At 39.3% G+C, this 24,842-nt stretch overlaps 1 protein-coding gene across 1 annotated transcript in view; it reads right to left on the minus strand.

Moving 5' to 3' along the window:
- Positions 1 to 5,719: 5,719 nt before the first annotated feature.
- The window catches only part of SNX12 (sorting nexin 12), a gene marked incomplete at both ends in the record, with an annotated part of 58,246 nt that continues 39,123 nt past the window's right edge, over positions 5,720 to 24,842 (minus strand). The window contains one exon of the mRNA XM_084259079.1: positions 5,720 to 5,788. Coding sequence (XP_084115205.1) covers positions 5,720 to 5,788 — 69 coding nt within the window. The remainder of the gene's footprint in view (positions 5,789 to 24,842) is intronic.

The raw sequence follows: 24,842 nt of genomic DNA on the forward strand, positions 1-24,842 counted from the left end.
TACAGTCAGAAGCACGGGAGGGTGAGAGAATTCACCAGAGCCAGAGCAGGGAACAGAACAGGCAGACAGACAGAGGACACTGCTGAGGGGCGCAGCGGGAGCGACAGGAGAGGTCTGCGCCATGTGGGACTCTCGCTGGCGTCCGGGGATCGAACTGGCTCTGCAGAGGCTGCAGGCAGCTTCGCAGCCCAGCGTTCAACCACTGCGCCACTGGGGAGGCCCCAGAAGAGAAATTTTTAGCAATGAAACGACTAAGTTATCTATTCAGACCTTTGTAAGAATTTGACTAAAAGCACTAGCCACACAGGGAAAAATAAAGAAACATGACAAATTGAAAAAAATATGGGTGAATTGTGTGGTGTGTGAATTACACCTCAATAAATTATACCTCATTGTCCAAACTATGAAGAAATCAGTCAGTAAGAGAACGTCAAATACCAGATGGTGTCACTTATATGAGGAATATAGCAAAACAAAACAAAGGGTCAGATAAAGCCAAACTAAATTACTAACCCGTGAAAGTTGCTGTGGAGTGGGAGCAACCAGAGGGGGAGGGGAGGGACAAGAACAAAGAAGGGAGGGACCTCAAGGGTGGTGGACTAAAGGTTCTTTGGTAGACAGTCAAGGAAAAAATAAACACCTGGGATTACATCAAACTGAAAAGCTTCTGCACAGCAAAAGAGACATTAACCAAAACAGAGAGACACCCTACTGATTAGGAAAAAACCTTTGCACTCCAGGCAACTGATTAGGGACTGATCACAAAGATATACAAAGAACTCACACAACTCAACAAAAATGAAGCAAACAATCCAGTCAAGAAATGGGCAGAAGAGGAAATGCAAATGGCCAACAGGCATATGAAAAATGTTCAACATCCCTTATAATCAGGGAAATGCAAATCAAAACCATACTGAGATACCACCTTACACCAGTAAGAATGGCACCTATCCAAAAAACAAAACAAAACAAAACAAAACAAAAAAACAAGTAACAACAAATGTTGGTGAGGAGGTGGTGAAAAAGGAACTCTCCTACATTGCTGGTGGGAGTGCAAACTGGTCCAACCACTATGGAAAGCTGTCTGGAGGTTCCTTAGTCTACTTAAAAATGGAGCTACGATATGACCAGGCAATTCCACTCCTAGGGATCTACCCAAAAGACACAAAAACATTGATTCAAAAGAACACCTGAACACCTATGTTTATTGCAGCATTATTTACAATAGATAAAACCTGGAAACAACCTAAATGCCCAAAAATAGATGACAGGATCAAGAAGATGTGGCATATATACACAATGGAATATTATTCAGCAATCAGAAAAGATAAACTCATGCCATTCACAGCAACATGGATGGAGCTAGAAGGAATTATGCTCAGTGAAATCAGCCAGAAGGAAAAAGAAAAATATCGGATGGTTTCACTTACAGGAGGAATATAGGGCAACTAAATAGGACATCAGTGTAAAAAAATAATAACAGTATAAAACTCAACAAAGCAAAAAGGGACAATTATAAATCAGAGACATCCTGCAGGGGAGGAGGAGGGAGAGGGATCAGAGGGAGGGAGGGAGGGAGGGAGGAGCAGGGGACTGAGATAGTGGTGCACGGGTGCACTGGTGAAGGAAACTCTATGGGCACTACATCTGAGGGGGTGGGGGGAAGCAAATATTGTTAAAAAATGAACAATGATGTAAAAAATGAAAAAATTAATTGGAAAAAAAATAAAGGTTCTTTGGTGGGTAGGTGCACTATAGTAACAATACCTCAAGAGGGGCTCCTACACTTCTACAGTGCAAACAATGCCATAAAACAATATTAACTCAATAAAAAATATTAAAATAGGGCCTCCCCTGGTGGCGCAGCGGTTGAGTGCTGGGCTGCGAAGCTGCCCTCAGCCTCTGCAGCACCAGTTCTATCCCTGGCCGCAGGCGAGGGTCCCACATGGCGCAACAGACCTCTCCTGCCGCCCGCTGCTCCCCTCAGCAGTGTATTTCGTCAGTCTGCCTGTTCTGTTCCCCGCTCTGGCTCTGGTGAATCCTCTCACCCTCCCGCGCTTCTGATTGTACCCAGTGTTTGTATAAATAAATAAATAAATTTAAAAAAAAAATCAAAATCAAAATCAAAATCCCAGTCCATCTCCTCTTTTGCTGCCTAGACTAAGAAGCCTACCACCTCCTCCTTAACTTCAATAGGTTCACCAGAGAACCTTATTAGGACATCTGTTTTAGGATCCCTGTGACATTTCAACTCCAGGCATTCTGCTTCACTCTAACTAGACAACTGTTCTAATGAATTAGATCAAAAAGTGGCCCACACTAACCATGGAGAAGTCTATCTTTGATACGAGAAGAGTAAGAACCACATGTATTTTCAACTAGCATGGCCTATCTACCAGATCTTTCCATTGTTTGACCAAAAATTCAAGCTCCAAGTCAAACAAACAAAAATATGCAAAACTCTAGTGGTAAATTTAAAAATGCTAAATTTTTACTCTGGAAGGTAAGTATATAGAAGACATTATTTGTCACAAACTCAGGAGACAGAGGAAGTTATCCTCCTTCAAACTGGCCTAATTAGCACTCATCATACCCTGCTCTCCAAAAGGTTCTGACCCTGAAACATCTTTTTAAAGATTTATTTATTTATGCATACAAGAACTGTGGTACAGGCCAGAGGTGTGCGGAGGGGAGGTGATAGGATGCACCAGAGACAGAGTGGGGAACAGCAGAGGCGGATTGACTGAAATACACTGCTGAGGGGAGCAGCGGGCGAGACAGGAGAGGTCTGCTGCGCCATGAGGGTAGCTCCCTAACTGGCCAGGGGATCGAACTTGTGCTGCAGAGGCTACGGATTGCTTCATAGTGCGGTGCTTAACCCCTTGCGCCACCAGGATCTTGCTACAAGCTGCGCTGACAAGAAATAACTAATTGCATACCTACCTGTGAAGAATAATTCATCAAATATTTTCCCCCATCCCATCCCTAATTCATCATATTATTGAATTTCCATCTTATTAACTCCTCCTTCCACTGCCTGGCAATAGTGACAATATATTGAGTACTAAATATGTGCAGGGATCATGCTATACACTTCATATATTTTTCATTTGATTCTTTCAATAACCACATAGGAATCATTTTAAGTTCAAAGCATACTTCCTTCCTTTTTAGCTTTGTCTTCATAGATATTTTTATTGCCATTTAATCTAAGTTTCTACATTCTTGAAGTCAAGCCAGATCCCAAAATAGAATTAGTTCTCCCAGTGTTTATATTTCATGAATACCACACTACTAAACTTTTACTGGATCCTCTTCCCCTGTTTTGCTGCTATGGCCCAGGCCTTAATTTCTCTTTTAAGGTCTAAATTTTATATCAATAGTCTTCATAATCCCTTCTTTCTTTTTTTCTCCTATTCTTTTCTAAAGAATGAGAAACTAGTCCACAGGGATTACTTACCTGGCTAGACCAGAATGACACAGATTGCCTCATAAACTAGAAGTCTTACAGTCTAAGGGTTCAAGATTCCAGATCACAAATGATGAAAAGGGTGGTTTAATCAATACTTTTTTGTAGTCTCTTATCTGATGGCTGCAAGAATGATAAAAAAAAATTACATCTATAAGAGCAACACTTAAACACTTCCATATTATTACCAAGTAAAAGTCAATAAGTCCCCAGCATGATCATAAAATGCTATTCTGTTATTATCAACCAATACCAAATATACAGTATTAATATAAAAACAGCTACAAGACTCCTTACTAGTTAGTTAACAAACTCCTTTCCTCCATCCCATCACGGGCAATTATGTACTTCAGTATCCAATAATTTCCAATTTTTTTCAGTTCATAACAAATGATAACTAGAACTAGAAATGCCAGACTACCATCATAACAGTAAATCTTTTTAAGGTACATATATATTTATGTATATATGTGTATATATAAGGTGTATATATATATGTAAGGTATATATATGGTGTATATATATTATATAAGCTTTCCATCTCTAATTCAGTCTCATACTTGCTTTATATTTTCCCTTTTCCTGTGCTTCTAGCTATGTAGGGAAAGTGAGATTTAAAAAATACACTAAAGTAGATCCTGTGCTCTATATATTATGGATTGAAAATGATTCCGGAAAAAAAGAAAAAGATTACTCCAAAAAGTCAACACATTTTTTAAAATACCTATTTTCTAATTACAAATAGACTAAAATTCATCATATTCTACTGGACATATTCCTATCAACTTCAGTTCCAATGGCGTTAATAACTTACCAAATATATAACCATTGTCACATTGTCACAGTCAAAGTATTCCAAAGCTGCCAAATTGGTTTCCAGCTACCAATATCAGTTCTAAAATTTCCCTGAGATATAAAAAAAAATCATTTCAAAAAGTTTCCTCAGTGCCCTATCTAGTAATATTTTTAACAATAACTTTAGCTATATTCTAGATTCAAACTAATTGCACAGATTTTAATATTGTCTTCTTTGTACCCCTAATTACACCCTATACTTAATGAAAAACTGAACTATGCACCATTTCACAGATTCTTCTTGTTTTTGGTCTTGCTCATGCATTCAGCTTCTATCTCCTTGCCTTAACTGAACTCTGGTTGGCCCAAATTCTAGTTTCTCTTGCAAAGCTCTTACTTAGAAGTTGATCATTTTCCTTACTTTCCTGTAAGACTAGATCAGGTTGGCATCTTCTTATATCTTCTTCACCAGATCCCCAAAGTATTATTTTACAATCTTCCGTCAAAAGCCCTTTTTTTTTTTTCCGTCAAAAGCCCTTCTTTCTTAAAAATATCAGATGGTTTCATTTATAGGAAGAATATAGGGGAACCAGATAAGACATCGGGGGAAAATAATAATACAAAACAAAAACGAACAGATAATTATAAACCAGAGATCCTGCAGGGGGAAGGAGGGAAAGGGATGGGAGGGAGGGAGGTGCACAGGGGACTGAGGTGATGTTGCATGGGTGAATTGGTGTAGGAAATTCTATGGGGACTACACCTGAGTGGGGGGGAAGCAAACATTGTTTAAAAATGAACAATGATGTAATATATATTAATTAATTAAAAATAATAATAAATAAAAAGCCTTTCTTCAAAGTTCATACTACTAAATTTTATCACCCACCCTATGTTAAATATGAACTTCAGTTCTCTCACCTACATTCACTGAGGATTTTGTTTTGTTTTGTTTTTAAAGATTTATTTATTTATGCATACAAGAACTGGAGTACAGAGATGCAGGGAAGTGATAGGATTCACCAGAGACAGAGTGGGGAGCAGAACAGGCAGACTAACTGAAAGACACTGCTGAGGGGAGCAGTGGGCAAGAGAGGAGAGGCCAGGGGATCGAACTCATGCTGCAGAGGCTGTGGATAGCTTCATAGTGCTGTGCTTAACCCCTTGTGCCACTAGGGAGGCCCTCATTGAGGATTTTGATAACCAACTATTTTTCTTTTGCCCTTTCATCCTGAAACCTTCACTATCCCCTTGATGATCTAATAACCAGACCTCACAATTCCTTGACATATACTATTCTAGTATTTCATCTCAACTCCAATTTTAATCATCCATTTCTACAGTAACACATGAAATGGCTCTACCTCCAAAATCAGAGTCCATTCTCAGAACTACTTGTTTTTCTACTTCTCTTACCCTTATGCTCCTGTAATTTACCCTTCAACTTTCTCACCTTTAATTCATCAACCCTCTTACTATTCCCCAAGACCACCATGTCCTTTTGGACTTCACTTCCTTCTCTACCTTGGAAAGATTCCACAGACAGTGGGACTTCAATGACAGTAACCAACACTTTCAATTCTCCTGTCTCTCTGATTTTCCACTATACCTATTCTGTCAATTCTCCACCCACAAATTAACCCAAATACTTATATTTTCCATTCCTGCTTATAGATGACAAAATATTACTGAGTAAAATTATATACTCTTGACTACCAGTTTCCCGTCCACCCAAATTACTCATTTACTGCTAGCAGAATGATCTTGTAAAACATAAATTAGGCAGAACTCCCAGAATGGCAGAGGGAGGAGGAACTCAACAGACCCACTCCCCTCTACCCCTCCCCCCAAAAATGACACAATGTACAAAATTGTCAAAAAACAATGATTTCAGAAATCTGGAGAAAGGCCAAAATTAAATCTATGGGAATCTATGTATTTTAGCCTGGAGACTGTTAATATCTCCCTTCCCCAGCAACTCTGGAGCTGATTTACAAGGGCAGGGCAAGGGAAGCCATAAAAACCAACAACTTGACTGCTGAAAGGGAATTACTTGTTTAGGAATGAGTACCCAAAAAGTCCTACACCCAGGATTGTAGAAAACAACAGAAACTCCTTAGATTGAGGGAAGTCATCACTGTTGATTCCGGCAAACAAAAGAAGAATCTTGGAGCCTTAGGTATTTCTGACATGCCTTTAATGCTGAATCTGGGGAGCAGATACACTGGCAGGCAGGCAGGCAGGCATGCAGGCACGCAAGCAGGGAGACAGAAAGACCAAAAGACAAATAGTAATTGAGTCTCTTAGACCCTTTTATGCTGTTATGTGCCCATGGCCATATAACTAATACATTGTTGCACATCAAAGCCCATCTGTTGTTTGTTGGATGTTCCAAAGGTGGAAAACATAAATGATACATTTCTTTTTTTTTATACAAGCACTGGGTACAGTCAGAAACGCGGGAGGGTGAGAAAATTCATCAGAGCCAGAGCAGAGAGCAGAGCAGGCAGACTGACGAAGTACACTGCTGAGGGGAGCAGCGGGCAGCAGGAGAGGTCTGCGTGCCATGTGGGACCCTCGCCCGGCGGCAGCCAGGGATCGAACCAGCACTGCAGAGGCTGCTGGCAGCTTCGCACCCGCTGCACCACTGGGGAGGCCCTAAATGACACATTTCAAGGTTACAGGATGTCTATTGCTTGAAAGGCTAAAAAGATCCTGATTTAACTAATTTTCCTTATAATCATAGTTATGTGAAGTCACAATATTGATTGGGGGTAAGCAACAGAACAACAGGTCTTTTAAAAAATTAGCAGAAAGATCTAGAAAACAAAGATGCCTTAGAGGAACTTGATAAGCTCCCTCATATTTCTGGTGTTCCAGAAGGTTGTGTGCATGTAAAAGTCTATACTCAAGTTCAAGGTACTAAAAGGGTGCAGATTATCTGCCTTTCCTTGACTGAAAATGAAACTTTCAAAAGGCACCAAGGAAACACAAGAAGACCTAGCAGAAAGTAAAATCAGGGAAGACTTGTAAATTCCCTAGACTTTGAAAATGCTTCCCAACCCACACACAATTCTATCAGCAAAGTGAGGAAGATAATATTAGCCCAAGGTGTTTAAGGAAAGTCGAACAAATCACTGACTGACCACTAAGCCATCCTGACCCAGGTGTGATACCACAACAACTTCTTGTTTGGGCGGGGGCGGGGAGGATAGGGATCAGAGCCTGAGTTAATCTTTTGTGGAACTGACAACTGTTTCTCAAAGTGGCTATACCTACTAGGATGTCTTTGATTTAAAAAAAAAAATGGAAAATAAAGTATTGGAAAGGATTTGGAGAAAACTGGAACCCTCATACCCTATTGGTGGGAATGTAAAATAGTGCAATTGCTTTGGAAATCAGTGTGACAGTTCCTATGAATGTTAAACATAGAGTTCCCATATGACTACAAAAGTGGAAACAATCCAAAATGTCCATCAACTGATGAAAAGTTAAACAAAATATGGGCCAATCATACAATGGAATACTATTGACTCATACAAAGGAAAAGTAAGTGTTGATACATGCTACAACATGGATGAACCTTTGAAACATTACTCTAAATGAAAGAAGACAGACCAAACAGCCACAAACCATGTGATTCAATTTAGGTGAAATGTCCATAGCAGGCAAATCCATAAAGACAGAAAGTAGACTACCAGTTACCAGGGACCAGTGGGGGAAGGTAAGTGTTCTAAAATCAGACTGTGATTGTGATAATAGTTGTACAACTATATAAATTTTCTAAAAACCACTGAATTGTATACCTTAATTGTGTGAATTTTATGCCATCTAATTTACCTTAAACAAACATTTTGTTTATATATATAAACTAGGGTTCCTTGAAGAAATGGCAGGTCTGAGGCAGGAAATATACAAGATTACTTTTGTGCCAGAAGTCAAGCAAACTATGGAACTCTAGGGAGTGGAATCAGAAGGATGCAGGAGGCAACACTTTGGCAAAAGATGGAACAATCTGAGCATTAACAAGAATAATGAATGCAATAAGTTGAAACACATTGAATACATTTTTTAAAACACAAGTTCATAATCATAGAAAGAGAACACACACATATAACTTATTATATAAAATTGACAGTAACTAACTAGTGTAGCAACTCTTTTTTAGAAAATTAGCAATCAAGTCCAAAAGCAAGAATTAAGCATATCTCCTGCCTACCCTATAGCAGTAACCCAACAGCCCTAGTTGATGAGGGAAAATTTACTTTTAGGAGAATTGCAGCTAATTAATGTAGAAGATAAAATTAGGAAAGCAACATTTTGAAACTACTAGTGGAATAACTAAGTCTGCCAATGATTATCAGTGAATTAAACTACTGGATAAAAGTTTTGTGGGAAACATAATGAAGGAATCAGTCTGTCACCTGTTCATTAAATGTAGAATAGACATGTGCCTCCAGATGTGATTTAAGATGGATTAATTACAAAGCAACCCCTCTGAAGTATTCTTTTTTTTTTAATTTTTTTAAAAGATTTTTTTTTAATAGAGGCATGTTTTTATTTATTTATTTGTTTGTTTGTTTGTTTTGTTTATACATGCACTGGGTACAGTCAGAAGCGCGGGAGGGTGAAAGAATTCACCAGAGCCAGAGTAGGGAGCAGAGCAGGCAGAAGGACTGAAGTACACTGCTGAGGGGAGCAGTGGGCGGCAGGCCATGTGGGACCCTCCTCCGGTGGCCGGGGAGCAGCTGGGGATCGAACCGGCGCCACAGAGGCCGCGGGCAGCTTCACAACCCAGCGCTCTACCGCTGCGCCACCTGGGAGGCCCCCCTCTGAAGTATTCTTAACAAAAAAAAAAGTCAAACTTGAATATCATCACACCTCTAAAAAGCTAACTTCCAATATAGAAAAAAATGGTGTATAGAGGAATAACGAAAATTACAATATAAGAAAGAAAACAATTCAAAAAAAAAGTAGGGTGTTCTATAGGAAAACTGACCCACTTTCTGTAACAAGTCAGTAGCTTGAAAAATAAAAAGTGAGGCACAGGCTGCTCTAGATTGAGAGAGATTTAAGGGATAAAACCCATCTTACATAACTGAAACTTTGCACCCATTGACCAACATCTCCCCTACTTCTCCCTCCCCTCTTGCTCTTACTTCACAATGTACACATATATCAAATCAACAAGTTGTACAGCTTAAATATACAGAATTTTTCATTATAAATTACACCCTGTTCAGTTAGTCCAGGCTTCTGTAACAAAATACTATGCACTGTGTGGCTTATCAACAACAAATTAATTTTTTCACAGCTCTAGAGGCAAGGATGTCCAAGATGAAGATGCCAGCAGATTTGGTATCTAGTGAGACACTGACTCATAGACACCTTCTTTCTGTTGTTTCCTCACATGGTTGAATCAGTAAAGGGTCTTTCTAGGGTCTCTTTTATATAATTCCATTCATTTGGGCTCTGTTCTCATGCTCTAATAACCTCCCAAAGGATCTTTAGTTTCTTTCTTTTAACTATCCTTCTGTGGATGCAAGCTTGCTCTGATTGTTCCAAAGTGGAATCCTCATTTCTTCCATAAAGGTGAAGCCTTATCCTCTAACAAAGGAGGAGGATTATGGGACATATCTTAGAGGCGATTTTCCAAGGTCTTTTCCTGTTCTCCTAGTACAATCACAATGGGGTTTGGGTTTTAACATATGAATTGTTGGAAGACACAAACATTCAGTTTATAATAGCTTTTTAAAAATTTTTAATTTTTTATTAAATTTATTTATTTATGCATACAAGAACTGGGGTGTAAGCCAGTGGTGTTGGGGGAGGGTGACAGGATTCACCAGAGAGAGTGGGAAGCAGACAGGCAGATCTACTGAAACAGACTGCTGAGGGGAGCAGCGGGCGAGGTAGGAGAGGTCTGCTGCACCATGTGGGTAGCTCCCTGGCCAGCCGGGATCGAACTCATGCTGCAGAGGCTCAGATAGCTTCATAGTGCTGTGCTTAACCCCTTGTGCCACCAGGGAGGCCACCAGCTTATAATAGTTTATACCTCAATAAAACTGGTGGAAAGAGATAATTAGATATAATGTATAAAATTTGGATGCTTACATGAACAAACCAAATGTTAGACACACTTTTGAGATAATCGGAGAAACTTTATAATAGACTAAGTATTAGGTGCTATTCAGAAACCATAAATTTTGTAAAATGGCATGGTGACTTTTTAAACATGCCACTGAGTATTCAGAGGTGAAATAACATGATGTCTGGAATTAACTTTAAAATGCTTATACAATAAATCAGTTCAGTGAAGTGTCAGGCTATATAATCAATACACAAAAATTTGCTGTGTTCCTATATGCAAACAAAAATTTAGAAGAGAGAGAAATCAAGAAAACAAGCCCATTTACAGTAGCATCAAAGAGAATTAAATACCTAGGTATTAGCAAAGGAGGTTAAAGGCCTGTAAGATGAAAATCATAAGACATTATTTTAAAAAAATAGAAGACACGAAGAAATGGAAAGATACTCCCTGTTTTTTTTTTTAAATAAATTTTATTGTTATATTCCCCATACAATTGCAACCCCCCCATTCTGACCCCAATCCCTCCCCTCCCGCCCCCGCCCCCCTAAAAGTGTCTCTGGTTCATAGTTTTTTGTTGATTTTGATTTTCAATTTCTTATATTCAATTTTCCTGGTCCCTTATTTAAGTTTTCTAGATTCCTGCTATGAGTGAGACCATCCGGTATTTTTCTTTTTCTTTTTGGCTTATTTCGCTGAGCATGATCCCTTCCAGCGCCATCCATGTTGCAGCAAATTGCATGTGTTTATCTTTTTTGAATGCTGAGTAATATTCCATGGTATATATGTACCACATCTTCTTGATCCAGTCATCTATTTTTGGGCATTTGGGTTGTTTCCAAAGCTTAGCTATTGTAAACAGTGCTGCTATAAACATAGGGGTGCAGGTGTTCTTTGGAATTGATGTTTCTGTGTCCTTTGGGTAAATACCTAGGAGTGGAATTGCTGGATCATATGGAAGCTCTATGTTTAGTAGGTCCAGAAATCTCCACACAGCTTTCCACAGTGGTTGGACCAGTTTGCACTCCCACCAACAGTGCAGAAGAGTTCCTTTTTCTCCACACCCTCGCCAACATTTGTTGTTGCTAGTTTTTTTAATATGTGCCATTCTCACTGGTGTAAGATGGTATCTCATGGTAGTTTTGATTTGCATTTCCCTGATGACAAGTGATGTTGAACATTTTTTCATATGCCTGTTGGCCATTTGCATTTCCTCTTCAGAGAAGTTTCTTTTTAGCTCTTCTGCCCATTTTTTGACTGGATTATTTTCTTTGTTGTTGTTGAGTCTCATCAGCTCTTTGCAGATTTTTGTGATCAGTCCTTTATCATTAGTGTTGGGTGCAAAAATGTTCTCCCAGTTGGTGGGGTTTCTCTTTGTTTTGTTATTGTCTCTTTTGCTGTGCAAAAGCTCTTTAATTTGATGTAGTCCCAGCTGTTTATCTTTGCCTTCACTATCACTGCTTTGGGTGATGTGTCTGTAAAGATGTCTTTGATGTGCAAATCACGTAGTGTTTCGCCTATATTTCCTTCTATATATTTTATGGTTTCAGGTCTTATGTCTAGTTCTTTAATCCATTTTGAGTTGATTTTTGTGTATGGTGTGAGGTAGTGGTCAAGCTTCATTCTTTTGCATGTAGCGACCCAGTTTTCCCAGCACCATTTATTGAACAAACTTTCTTTGCTCCAATGCATAGTCTTTGCTGCTTTGTCAAAGATTAGTTGACCATAAATCTGTGGGTTTATTTCTGGATTTTCTATTTGATTCCATTGGTCTTTATGTCTGTTCTTGTTCCAATACCATGCAGTTTTGATGATTATGGCTTTGTAGTATAGTTTGAAGTCTGGAGTGTGATGCCTCCATTCCCTTCTTTTTTTTTCAGGAGAGCTTTGGCTATTCGGGGTTTTTTGTGATTCCATATGAATTTCATCAATAATTGTTCTATTTCTTTGAAGAATGACATTGAAATTTTGATTGGAATAGCATTGAATCTGTATATTGCTTTTGGAAGGATGGCCATTTTAATAATGTTTATTCTTCCAATCCATGAGCAGGGGATGTCTCTCCATTTCTTTGTGTCTTCTTCTATTTCTTTTAACAGTGTTTTATAGTTTTCTTTGTATAGGTCCTTTACCTCTTTTGTTAGATTTATTCCCAAATATTTGATTTTTTTTGTTTCAATAACAAAAGGGATGTTTTTTTTGATTTCTTCTTCTTCAGATTTATTGTTTGTGTATAGGAAGGCTACTGACTTTTGCGTGTTGATTTTGTATCCTGCCACTTTACTGAACTGATTGATGAGTTGAATTAGCTTTTCTGTGGAGTTTTTGGGGTTCTCTATGTATAATATCATATCGTCTGCAAATAGTGATAGTTTGACTTCTTCTTTTCCTATTTGGATTCCTTGGATGTCTTTCTCTTGTCTTATTGCCCTGGCTAGGACTTCCAGTATTATATTGAAAAGCAGTGGTGAGAGTGGACATCCTTGTCTTGTTCCAGATCTTAATGGAATTGCTTTCAGCTTTTCACCATTGAGAATGATACTGGCTGTTGGCTTGTCATAGATGGCCTTTATGATGTTGAGGTATGTTCCTTGTATCCCAAGAATTTCAAGGGCTTTTATCATGAATGGGTGTTGCACTTTGTCGAAAGCTTTCTCAGCATCTATTGATATTATCATATGGTTTTTATATTTATTTTTGTTGATGTGTTGGATAACGTTGATTGATTTTCGGATGTTAAACCATCCTTGTGTCCCTGGAATGAATCCTACTTGGTCGTGGTGAATTATCTTATGGATACATTGTTGGATTCTGATGGCTAAAATTTTATTGAGGATTTTTGCATCAGTGTTCATTAGGGAGATTGGCCTGTAGTTTTCCTTTTTTGTGTTGTCCTTGTTCGGTTTTGGTATTAGTGTAATGTTGGCTTCATAGAACGTGTTTGGTATTGTCCCTTCCTTCTCAATTTTTTGGAAGAGTTTGTGAAGGATAGGCACTAATTCGTCTCTGAATGTTTGGTAGAATTCATTTGTAAATCCATCAGGTCCTGGGCTTTTGTTTTTGGGGAGGTTTTTGATTACCATTTCAATTTCGCTAATTGTAATTGGTCTGTTTAGGTGTTCTATTTCTTCTTTATCTAGCTTTGGGTGATTGTAGAGTTGTAGGAACTTGTCCATCTCCTCTAGATTGTTAAACTTGTTTCCATATAACTGTTCATAGTAGTTACTGATTATTCTTTTGATTTCTGCTGTGTCCGTTGTGATTTCTCCTCTTTCATTGATGATCCTGTTTATTTGTGCTTTCTCCCTTTTTTCCTTTGTGAGCCTGGCTAGGGGTTTGTCTATTTTATTGATTTTTTCAAAGAACCAGCTCTTGGTTTTATTGATCTTTTGGATTGTTTTTTTAGTTTCAATTTCATTTATTTATGCTTTGGTTTTTATTATTTCTTTTCTTCTACTGGTTTTGGGGTTTTTTTGTTGTTCTTTTTCTAGATCGGAAAGATACTCCCTGTTCATGAACTGAAAGAATAAACATGGTTTAAATGGCCATCTCACCCAGGGCAAAATACAGATTCACTGAAATCCTTATAGAAGTCTCTATGGCATTCTTCCAAGACATTGAATGAACATTACTGAAATTTATATGAAAGCACAAAAGACACCAAACAGCCAAAAGCAATTCTAACAAGAACAAAGGTATCACACTCCCATATTTAAAAGCATATTACAAATAAATAGTAATCAAAACAGCATGGTATTGGAATAAAACTAGACACACAGACAAATAGAATAGAATTGACAACCCCAGAAAGAAACCCACATTTGCACGGACAGTTACTCTACAACAAAGGAGAAAAGAGTAGACAAAGGCGGACCTTCCCGGTAGTGCAGCGGTTGAGCACAGCCCGCAGCCACTGCAGCGCCGGTTCGATCCCCGGCTGCTCCCCGGCCACCAGAGGAGGGTCCCACATGGCGCACAGACCTCTCCTGCAGCCCACTGCTTCCATCAGCAGTGTACTTCGGTCCTTCTGCCTGCTCTGCTCCCCGCTCTGGCTCTGGTGAATTCTCTCACCCTCCCGCGCTTCTGACTGTACCCAGTGCTTGTATAAATAAATAAATAAATCTTTAAAAAATAAATAAATAAAGCAACCCATTAAAAAAAAAAAAGAGTAGACAATGGCAAAATGAAAGTCTCATCAATAAATGGTGTTGGAAAATTGGACAGTCAAATGCAGAAAAATGAAACTAGACTATTACATACACACAAAAATTAACTCAAAATGTATTAAAGACTCTGATGTGAGGCCAGAAAACATTAAATACATAGAAGAAGCCATAAGCAAAACACTGAGACATCTTCAGTGCTATCTTTGGGGATTTGACTGCAACAACAAGGGAAACAAAAGCAAAAATAAACAAATGGGACAACAGCAGACTTAAAAAGGCTTCTGGACAGTGAAAGAAATGGTCATTAAAACAAAAAATGCACCCTACCAAATGGGAGAAAATATTTGCAAATCATACATCCAACAAGGGGTTCATATCTAGGGCCTCCCTGGTGGTGGTGGTGGTGGTGGTGGTGGTGGTGGTGGTGGTGGTGGTGGTGGCAGCGGCGGCAGCCGGCAGCGACCAGCAGGTTGAGTGCAGTGCTGTGAAGCTGTCCACAACCTCCAGGCCAGCCAGGGAGATTCCCACATGGAGGGTAGACTTCTCCTGTCTCACCCGCTGCTCCCCTCAGCAGTGTATTTCAGTCCTTCTGCCTTTTCTGCTCCCTGCTCTGTCTCTGGTGGATTCTCTCACCCTCCCATGCATCTGGCCTGCACCCCAGTGCTTGTATAAATAAATAAATCTTAAAAAGGGGGGTTAATATCTAATATCTACAAAGAACTCAACAAACAACTCATCAAAAAGAAATCAAATAACCAAATAGAAAAATGAGCTAGCAACAACAAATGTTGGCGAGGGTGTGGAGAAAAAGGAACTCTTCTGCACTGTTGGTGGGAGTGCAAACTGGTCCAACCACTGTGGAAAGCTGTGTGGAGATTTCTGGACCTACTAAACATAGAGCTTCCATATGATCCAGCAATTCCACTCCTAGGTATTTACCCAAAGGACACAGAAACATCAATTCCAAAGAACACCTGCACCCCTATGTTTATAGCAGCACTGTTTACAATAGCTAAGCTTTGGAAACAACCCAAATGCCCAAAAATAGATGACTGGATCAAGAAGATGTGGTACATATATACCATGGAATATTACTCAGCATTCAAAAAAGATAAACACATGCAATTTGCTGCAACATGGATGGCGCTGGAAGGGATCATGCTCAGCGAAATAAGCCAAAAAGAAAAAGAAAAATACCGGATGGTCTCACTCATAGCAGGAATCTAGAAAACTTAAATAAGGGACCAGGAAAATGAATAACTATAAGAAAGTGAAAATCAAAATCAACAAAAAACTATGAACCAGAGACACTTTTAGGGGTTGGGGGCGGGAGGGGAGGGATTGGGGTCAGAATGGGGGGCTGCAATTGTATGGGGAATATAACAATAAAATTTATAAAAAATAAAATAAAAATAAAAAAGCTGAAAAAAAAAAAAAAAGAAAAATGAGCAGAAGCACTAAATTGCTGCTTCTCCAAAGAAGACATACAGATGGCCAACAACACATGAAAAATGCTCATCATCACTTATCATCAGGGAAATGCAAATCAAAACCACAATGAGATACCATCTTACATCCGTAAGAATGACCCACCTCAAGAAGCCCAGAAAGGGGGAACATAAAGATAGCAGCAGAGTGAAAATGCTGGGCTCGCCTGCTCCATATAAGCACAGCTAGATTACAGCAAAAATAACTCCTGAAGGAAAAACAAATGATTATAGCACATGCTAGGAACAACGTCCAGAGAAGGAGGACCCCAGCAAGCAATGGAACAGGCCAAGCTGATAGCTTGGATAGGTGAGGTGAGCCCCAGAAGCCTGGCGGGCCCTACGAGCAGCAGAGTAGAAGTGGCAAGTGGCACCAATTTAGTAGGCTCCAACAGACCCCAACAAGCCTGGGAATAGGACCTGGAAGAAGTCCCAATGGTGTTAGCCACCCCCAGAACTTAGTGAGCTCTGAGGTAGGAACTAGAAGCAGCCCTGCAGAACTAGGATACCAAGGAACCCAGTGAGAACTTGGGCAGCCCCACTGTGATGGGCCCCAGAAGACACCAGAAAGCCCTGGGGTGGGACCTGGAAGCATCGTCATAGAGATAGGTCCTGGCAGAAGCCAGGGAGTCCCAGGATAGGAACTGGAAGCAGCATCATAGAGGTAGGCCCTGGCAGAAACCACTGAGTCCCAGGATAGGACCCGGAAGCAGCTCAGACCCATCAGACCCTGGAAAACAATGGAGCAGACCCTGTTAATGTAAGCAGATGTGAAAGGTGCTGGCAAAGGCAATGGCATAGTCTGGTCCCCACTGGTTAGTTTTTGCAGCAGCAAGCCAGAGGGACACTGTTAAGAAAGTCCACAGACAGGAGTAAGATTGATTGTCTTGTGGATAGCCATTACCAGTGCATGTCAACAGGGTGGGCACTGAGGAGATTCATGCAACATCAAACAGGAGGTGGATGGAGAAAGGAACCTAGAGACTATGGTCTGGAGTAGGGGACTCAAGTGGCATGGCTGCCAGCACAGCCAGGAACCCTGGGGAAGGTGGAGCAGAAGTTGTGTGAAGGCACACTCCACTGAAAGAGGGAAAAGCCATGTGGAGGCATTAGGAAGCTCCACACAGATGAGTTCCTAGGAAAGATAATAGCAGAACAGACATTCTGATCTCAGCTTCCACTTCGAGCCTGTCATAACTGGTGTTAACTTTGTGAGATTCACCAAGAGCACAGGGACTTCTGTGTCTCATCACAAACCCCAGAGAAAAGGGATACTGTGGTGCCACAAACATGAGCCAGTCCCACCCAAACTCATCCACACTAACATCTAGATGCCTTCAAGCTCCTCCACCAGACTGCTGACTCAGTAAGTACAAAACAGATCTGAGCAGATACAGAAAGCAACAAAATAGATAGATAGATAGATAGATAGATAGATAGATAGATAGATAGATAGATAGATAAGAGGGTAAGTAAATAAGTAAATAAAATCAAAAAGAAACACAGCACCACCTTCGGGGAAAGTAAAATAGCTTAATACCCTAAATTACTCCTAAAGATATTTAAAACAATAATAAAATAGGGAAAACTGAAGTACAAAACAGTATGCCACCACAAGGTAAGAACAACTCTACAGAATCCAAATAAAAAAGTATAGAAGGTTGGGCCTCCCCGGTGGCGCAGCGGTTGAGTGCTGGGTTGCGAAGCTGCCCGCAGCCTCTACAGCGCCGGTTCGATTCCCAGCTGCTCCCCGGCCACCAGAGGAGGGTCCCACATGACGCGCAGACCTCTCCTGCCGCCCGCTGCTCCCCTCAGCAGTGTACTTGGGCCCTTCTGCCTGCTCTGCTCCCTGCTCTGGCTCTGGTGAATTCACTCACCCTCCCGCGCTTCTGACTGTACCCAGTACTTGTATAAATAAATAAAAAATAATAAAAAATAAATCTTTTTTAAAAAGTATAAAAGGTTATATCCCCTATTAGCTAGAGATTTCAGAACTTCTATAATAAATTTACTCAAAGAGATAGAAGAAAACTCAGGAAGGTAAGTCAAAGTAACACAGAGAACTAAGAAAAGTTAATCAAAGAGCTACAACAAAACTCAGAAAAACAAATTAAAGAGTTTAGAAATAAAATCAATGAAAAGAAGGCAGAAATGGAAACTTTCAATATGAAAATTAAAGAAATTCAGGAAGTAAAGAGCTCAATAAATAAAATCAAGAACTCTAGAGAATGTATGGAAGTAGAATGTATCAAATGAAGGATTCAATCAGTGACCTCAAAGACAGTAATGCACTGAGGATCCAGATGGGAGAAGAAAGGAAAGAGATGTAAAAAGAAAAAAAAAATTAAGAGGCAATCTGAGAACTATCTGATACCAGTAAGAAAACCAACATATGAATAATGGATATTCCAGAAGGGAAAAAGGAGGGGGAACAACGGGCTTACTCAAGGAAAGAATAGAGGAAAATGTCCCACACCTGGGGAAGGAAATAGATAGACCAGTCCATGAAGCCAAAAGAAATCCTAGTTATCCAAATGTTGGTGAGGATGTGAAGAAAAAAGATCTCTCCTGCACTGCTGGTGGGAATGCAAACCAGTCCAACCACTATGGAAAGCTGTGTAGAAGTTCCTCAAACTACTAAAAATGGAGCTACCATATGACCCAGCAATTCTACTTCTAGGGATCTACCAAAAGGACACAAAAACATTAATTCAAAAGGATACCTGGACCCCAATGTTTATTGTAGCTCTATTTATAATAGGTAAGATATGGAAACAACCCAAATGCCCCAAAATAGATGACTGGATCAAGAAGATGTGGCATATATACACAATGGAATATTATTCAGCAATCAAAAAGATAAACTCGTGCCAGTCACAGCAACGTGGATGGAGCTAGAAGGAATTATGCTCAGTGAAATAAGCCAAAAGGAAAAAGAAAAATATCAGATGGTTTCACTTATAACAGGAATATAGGGGAACCAAATAAGGGAACAGGGAGGAAAATAATAACAATGAAAAAAAATTAACAGGCAACTATAAATCAGAGACATTCTTCAGGGAAGGGGGAGGGAAAGGGATCAAAATAGGGGAGGAAAGAGCACAGGGGACTATGGGGGTGGTGCATGGGTGAATTGGTGGTGGGAATTCTATGGGAACTACACCTGAGAGGAGAAAGCAAACATTGCACAAAAATGAACAATAATATAAATAAATTATATTAAATAAAAAAAGAAATCCGATTATCTAAATGCAACTTGATTGACAAGACACATAGTAGTAACACTAGCAAGAGTTTAAGGCAAAGAAAGAATATTGAAGGCAGCTTAGATGGAAAAAGCAGGTAACTTATAAAGGTATTCTCATCATGCTTATATCAGACTTCCCAGCAGAAACTCCAAAGGCAAGGAGAGAATAAAATGATGTACTCAAGATGCGCAAAGATAAAAATGCAAGATTTTTATTCAGATACAAGGGAGAAATAAAGGCCTTCCCAGAAAAGCAAAAGCCAAAGGAGTTTGCAAACACCAGAAATGTTGAGCAGTGTACTTCTATCTAAATCAAAGGGAAGAGGGCCCACAAAAAACAATAAGGAAATAAATATAAAACCAAAAAAAGAAAAAAATGACAGTAGCAAATCCTCTTATATCAATAATCACTCTAAATTTAAATGCAATGAACTTGCCAGTCAAAAGGCACAGACTGACTGGTTGCATCAGAAAACAAATATCATATTTTTTTTTGTCTCCAGAGACCCATCTGAATTCCAAAAATAAGCATAGGCTCAAAGTAAATGGTTGGAAAACAATCTTAAAAGCATAGAGAATATCCTCCCTCCAAAAAAACCACAGGGAAAACCATACTTACATTGAATAAATAAACCTCCAGTTAAAAAAGGTAGTCAGGGGCCTCCCCGGTGGCGCAGCGGTTGAGTGCTGGGTTGCGAAGCTGCCCGCAGCCTCTGCAGAGCCAGTTCTATCCCTGGCTGCTCCCTGGCCACCAGAGGAGGGTCCCACATGGCGCACAGACCTCTCCTGCCGCCTGCTGCTCCCCTCAGCAGTGCACTTCAGTCCTTCTGCCTGCTCTGCTCCCCGCTCTGGCTCTGGTGAATTCTCTCACCCTCCCGTACTTCTGACTGTACCCAGTGCTTGTATAAATAAATAAATAAATCTTTTTTAAAAATTTAAAAAATAAAAATAAATTAAAAAATTAAAAAAAGGTAAGACTGTGATAGACATTATATAATGATTAATGAATCAATACATCAGGAAGATATAACACTCATAAATACATATGCACCAAACAAAGGAGCATCAAAATATATAAGACAACTATTAATAAACCTAAAAACAGAAGTTGGCTACAACACAATAAATTATAGGGGACTTCAACACCCCCACTTACATCAATGGACAGATCAACCCGACAGAAAACAATTAAGACAACAATAGCTGTCAATGAGGAATTAGACCAGATGGGGCTATTATAGATTCATAGGGCACTATGCCCCCCAAAGTGTGTACACACTCTTCTCAAATGCACATAAAATGGTCTCCAGGATATACCAATTGTTCAATCATAAAACAAATGCAAATAAATTAATGAAGTATCAATCATATCAAGCACCATCTCTGATCACAATGGTATCAAAATAGAAATCAATCACAAAAAGTCAGAAAATCCTCTAATATGTGGAGACTTAACAACCCACTACTGAATGACTATTGGGTTAATGAGAAAATCAAAGACAAAATTTAAAAATACCTGCAGATAAACAAAAATGAAACCATGGCATACCAAAACCTATGGGACATAGCAAAAGCAGTACTCCGAGGGCTACATATAGCAATACAGGTCTAATTCAAGAAACGAAACAGATCTTCAAACCATTACACCTTAAGGAACTAGGAAAGATAAAAAAAAAAAAAATGAAACCAAAATCCAGTAGAAGGAAGGAGATAGTGAAAATTAGAGTGGAAATAAATGAAGTAGATGTAAAAAGACAGTTCAAAAGAGCAATGAAACTAAAAGTTATTTCTTTAAAAAAGTAAACAAAGTAGATAATTCACTAGCTAGACTCACGAAGAGAAAAAAGGAGAAAACTCTTAAAAATAGAATCAGAAACAAAAGAGAATTATAACAGACACCTCAGAAATTGGATCATAAGCTACTATGAATGTCTTTATTACAACAAATTGGAAAATCTAGAAGAAATGAACTAATTCTTCAAAGCATACAACCTTCCAAGAGTTAATCAGAAAGAAATAGAAAACCTAAACGGACCAATTATAAGCAAAAAAAAATTGAAATAGTAATCAAAAGTCTTCCAGAATACAAAAGCCCAGGACCAGATGGTTTTACTAGTAAGTTATAACAAATCTTTAAAGACAAATTTACACCTTTCTCAAATTCTTCAAAAAAAAGAGAGAAAGAGGGAATGTTTCCAAATATATTTTATGATGCCAACATTATTCTAATACCAAAAGCAGATAAGGACATCACAAAACAAAACAAAACAAAAAAGCTACAGTCTGATATCTCTGATATATACAAATGCAAAATTCCTCAACAAAATCTTAGCAAACCAAATTCAGCATTAAAAGGATCACACATCATGACCAAGGGGGATATATTCCAGGGATGCAGTGATGGTTCAAATCAATGCCATTTACCATATCGACAAAAGAAAAGGCAAAAACCATGTGATCATAAATGTCCAAATCTAGAGGATGGCCTATAAAGCTATCCAAAATGCAGACCCGACCTCATCTCTTACCATTCCCTAAATTCCAGCAATTAAACATCCTATTTCATACCTCCAACCTTCTGTATTTACTGTTTCCTTTGTCTTTGTTATCATACTTCTTCTCACACCTTTCTAGCCTGAGAAGAGTTTCCTGATTTATCATTTAGATTCCAAGAAAGGCCTATGAAGCCTTTCTTGACCCCCAATATTCAGTCTACTTTTATTTTGAACTTTATTCTCCTGTCACATAATGTCTGGGTTCTCATCTGCAGCCCTAGAATCTTCGATTCCATTTGAACGCCTGTACCCAGGACCTCTGTTACTAGAACTCCTAGGGCCTTAATATCTAGTCTTCCCATGGCTCTCACTGCTCTGTTTCCAACTGATAGACCTCAAGTCACTGTCTGAGGGCACAAATAGAAACTGGCACTCACTTTCAGGGTCAAGCAAATATAGGATCAGCACAACAGGCACCTCATTTGTGAGCTAAACCTGGACTGTTCCCTCCTCCTTAGAGTACTGCCATTAATATTTTCCTTCTTTTTTCCTTTTATCTTTTACCATTCTTGGCTCAGTTAATTTCCCTTGACTCACATATAACTTCCCCCTAATTCTTGGCATATTGGAAAATGTGTCTCTCCATTTATGATCCAAATATTTGACCTGATCATGATCTCTGGTTGCTGAGTATAAGAGGAGCCTGAGCATAATGCAAGTCACAAAAATTGATATAGCTTAAATTCTTAGTAAATTTAGATATAAGAACCAGCACCATCAAACTCTAAACACCATTGTAAGCATTCAGAGGATCCCTTCAGACCACCATGGGTATCCATCTACTTCTTTTTCTAATTAAGACTGCTTTTCTCTCAAGTACTAGCACTCAAGTTAAACTTTAAAAACCCATTCAGTTTTCCTTTTTTCAATAACTAATATTACAAACATATTTTATATTTTTTATTGCTTGCATGTAATGCTTCGTTTACCCTGTAGATTTAAGTTTTTATTTGCTATTTTTGAAACAAAACCACCACTTATAAATGGTTTCTCTGAGAAAATTTTCTAAGGCGCCAAATTACTAATATAAATAAACTTTTAAAACACAATCACAAAAGTATTACACATTTACCTTGCTAATTATGTACAAACTGTCTATTTTAGCACACCAAAAGGACCTAGTTGGTGAGGGAACATCCCTCACAAAATAATTCCAGATTGCTAACACTCCCCCTGGTTATGCTCATACTGCTTGTCTGTGGCCCAAACTTTGAGTAACACGAAAGTGTGGTGACAGCAACTCCTGCCTGGGAGTCCAAAACATAGCTTCAGTTCTTGGCCATGAATTTTGGAAAGTGAAATTTCAAAGACCCGGAACTGGTAAACTGATAATATGACCTACTGGACCCAGATTCCACCCACAGCACCGCAGAATAGGGAGGTGTTGATAAAACGCTCCCCTAAGTAGAACTGAAAAAAAACCAAAGCTACCTACAGGAAATTTCACCAGTTGATTACCAACGTGGGGGGAACTGACCCACAGATATTTCATTTGAGACTGGTGGCTCACAGTAAAAGCAGAAAAGGAAAAGGGATGGGGAGTTGTAGTCAGGGCAGCAGCCATTTCAATCAGCCCAACGAACTAGGGACTGCGGCACACACATCGCGCGCAGGGAAGCTTTTCAGTGAGGGTGGAATGCAGATACATCATGTTTATGGGTGCTGGGACCTTTGACTTAGGCAGAGACGAGGACTGCCTGCAGAATGGCTGGCAGACTCTCATACCCGCTCCCTGCTGGAAGATCTGAGAGAGCCGGTGCACGGAGAGGAGTGACAAAGAGGTGCGGCCTCAGAACTTGGGCTCCATGCAGCAGGGGTCAGTGCTAGCACTCGACCCAAAAGAAGAGGCAGTGTAAAATCCCGCCCTGGAACAGCTGTCCTTCCCCACCAAGATGGAAAGGAGACTATAGCTTCCCCTCCCTCTTTCACCCACTGACAAGTTAAACAAAATAGACAAAACTAAAGCCAAAGCACCCCAAATAAGGCAACCTGCAAGCCTGGGATACAAGGGGCATTTGAACGTGAGATGGGAAAGCTCAAAGAGAAGAAGTTCAGAAAACTGCAGAAATGACACATTATTTGAGGGCTTAAGACACAAATATTTTAGAATAACAAGCATAAAGAAACTTAATGAAGTCCTAGAAGCTCAAACACAGAAAGGCAGGTTCAGGATCTTAGAGAATAAATGTCCATATAAAGTTATTCACTAGAGATTGAACCCCTCATGAAATGTTCGTTATTTCTCTCTAGGTTATCCCAAAGGCCTCTTACGCTGTTTTCATTTTTTTATCTTTTTTCTCTATGTTGTTCTATTTGCATGTTCTCTGACATTGTGTTTTCAGTCTCATTAATTCTCTCCATTGCTTGCATTTGTCTGCTGTTGACAGTGGAAAATTATATTTCAAATTCAGTTTTATTTTTTAAATCCATTACTTCTAATTGTAATTAGCTCATATTTTCTTCACTTTTATTCTATTGCTATTTTATATCTTCTGTTGTTGTTGTCGTGTTCTGTAAGCATTGTCTGTCACCTTAAACTCCTCTCCGGTCATGTGCCACAGTTCTGCTGGATTGAGACTCCTCTCGGGATTTTGTTTTTCTGTACCAGCATTTGTCGTACATTCTTTTCTGTTTCTTCATTTTTTGTTTTTATGGGTTGTAACAGAGTTAGACTTACAGACTATTGCCTTTGTACCTTTTGAAGTAATCTTAGAACTGATGCTGGTAAGAGGGGGTAAGTAAAAAAAAAAAAAAAAAGATCAAAGGTGAAGGGCACCAGAGGATCACCTCCTGGATGTAGGCTTTAGGGATTCAAGCTTCCTGCTGTGCTGCGGGTACCAGAGTAGTGTGATGGGGATCTACAGTGATCCCCTCATCTGGACCAGCATGTCAGTCTAAGTGTCTCTTATACTCTCATGTCAGTTTTTACTTTACGCTATTTTTGAGCACTAGGTGCAGTGCTGGGCACAGCTGATATGGGGTCACAGACTGGGAGTTGTTCTTTTTTCAGTACAGAGTCTTATCCTAGGGTGTTT

The sequence above is a fragment of the Talpa europaea genome (assembly GCF_964194135.1).
Source record: "Talpa europaea genome assembly, chromosome: X".
NCBI classification, from domain to species: domain Eukaryota; kingdom Metazoa; phylum Chordata; class Mammalia; order Eulipotyphla; family Talpidae; genus Talpa; species Talpa europaea.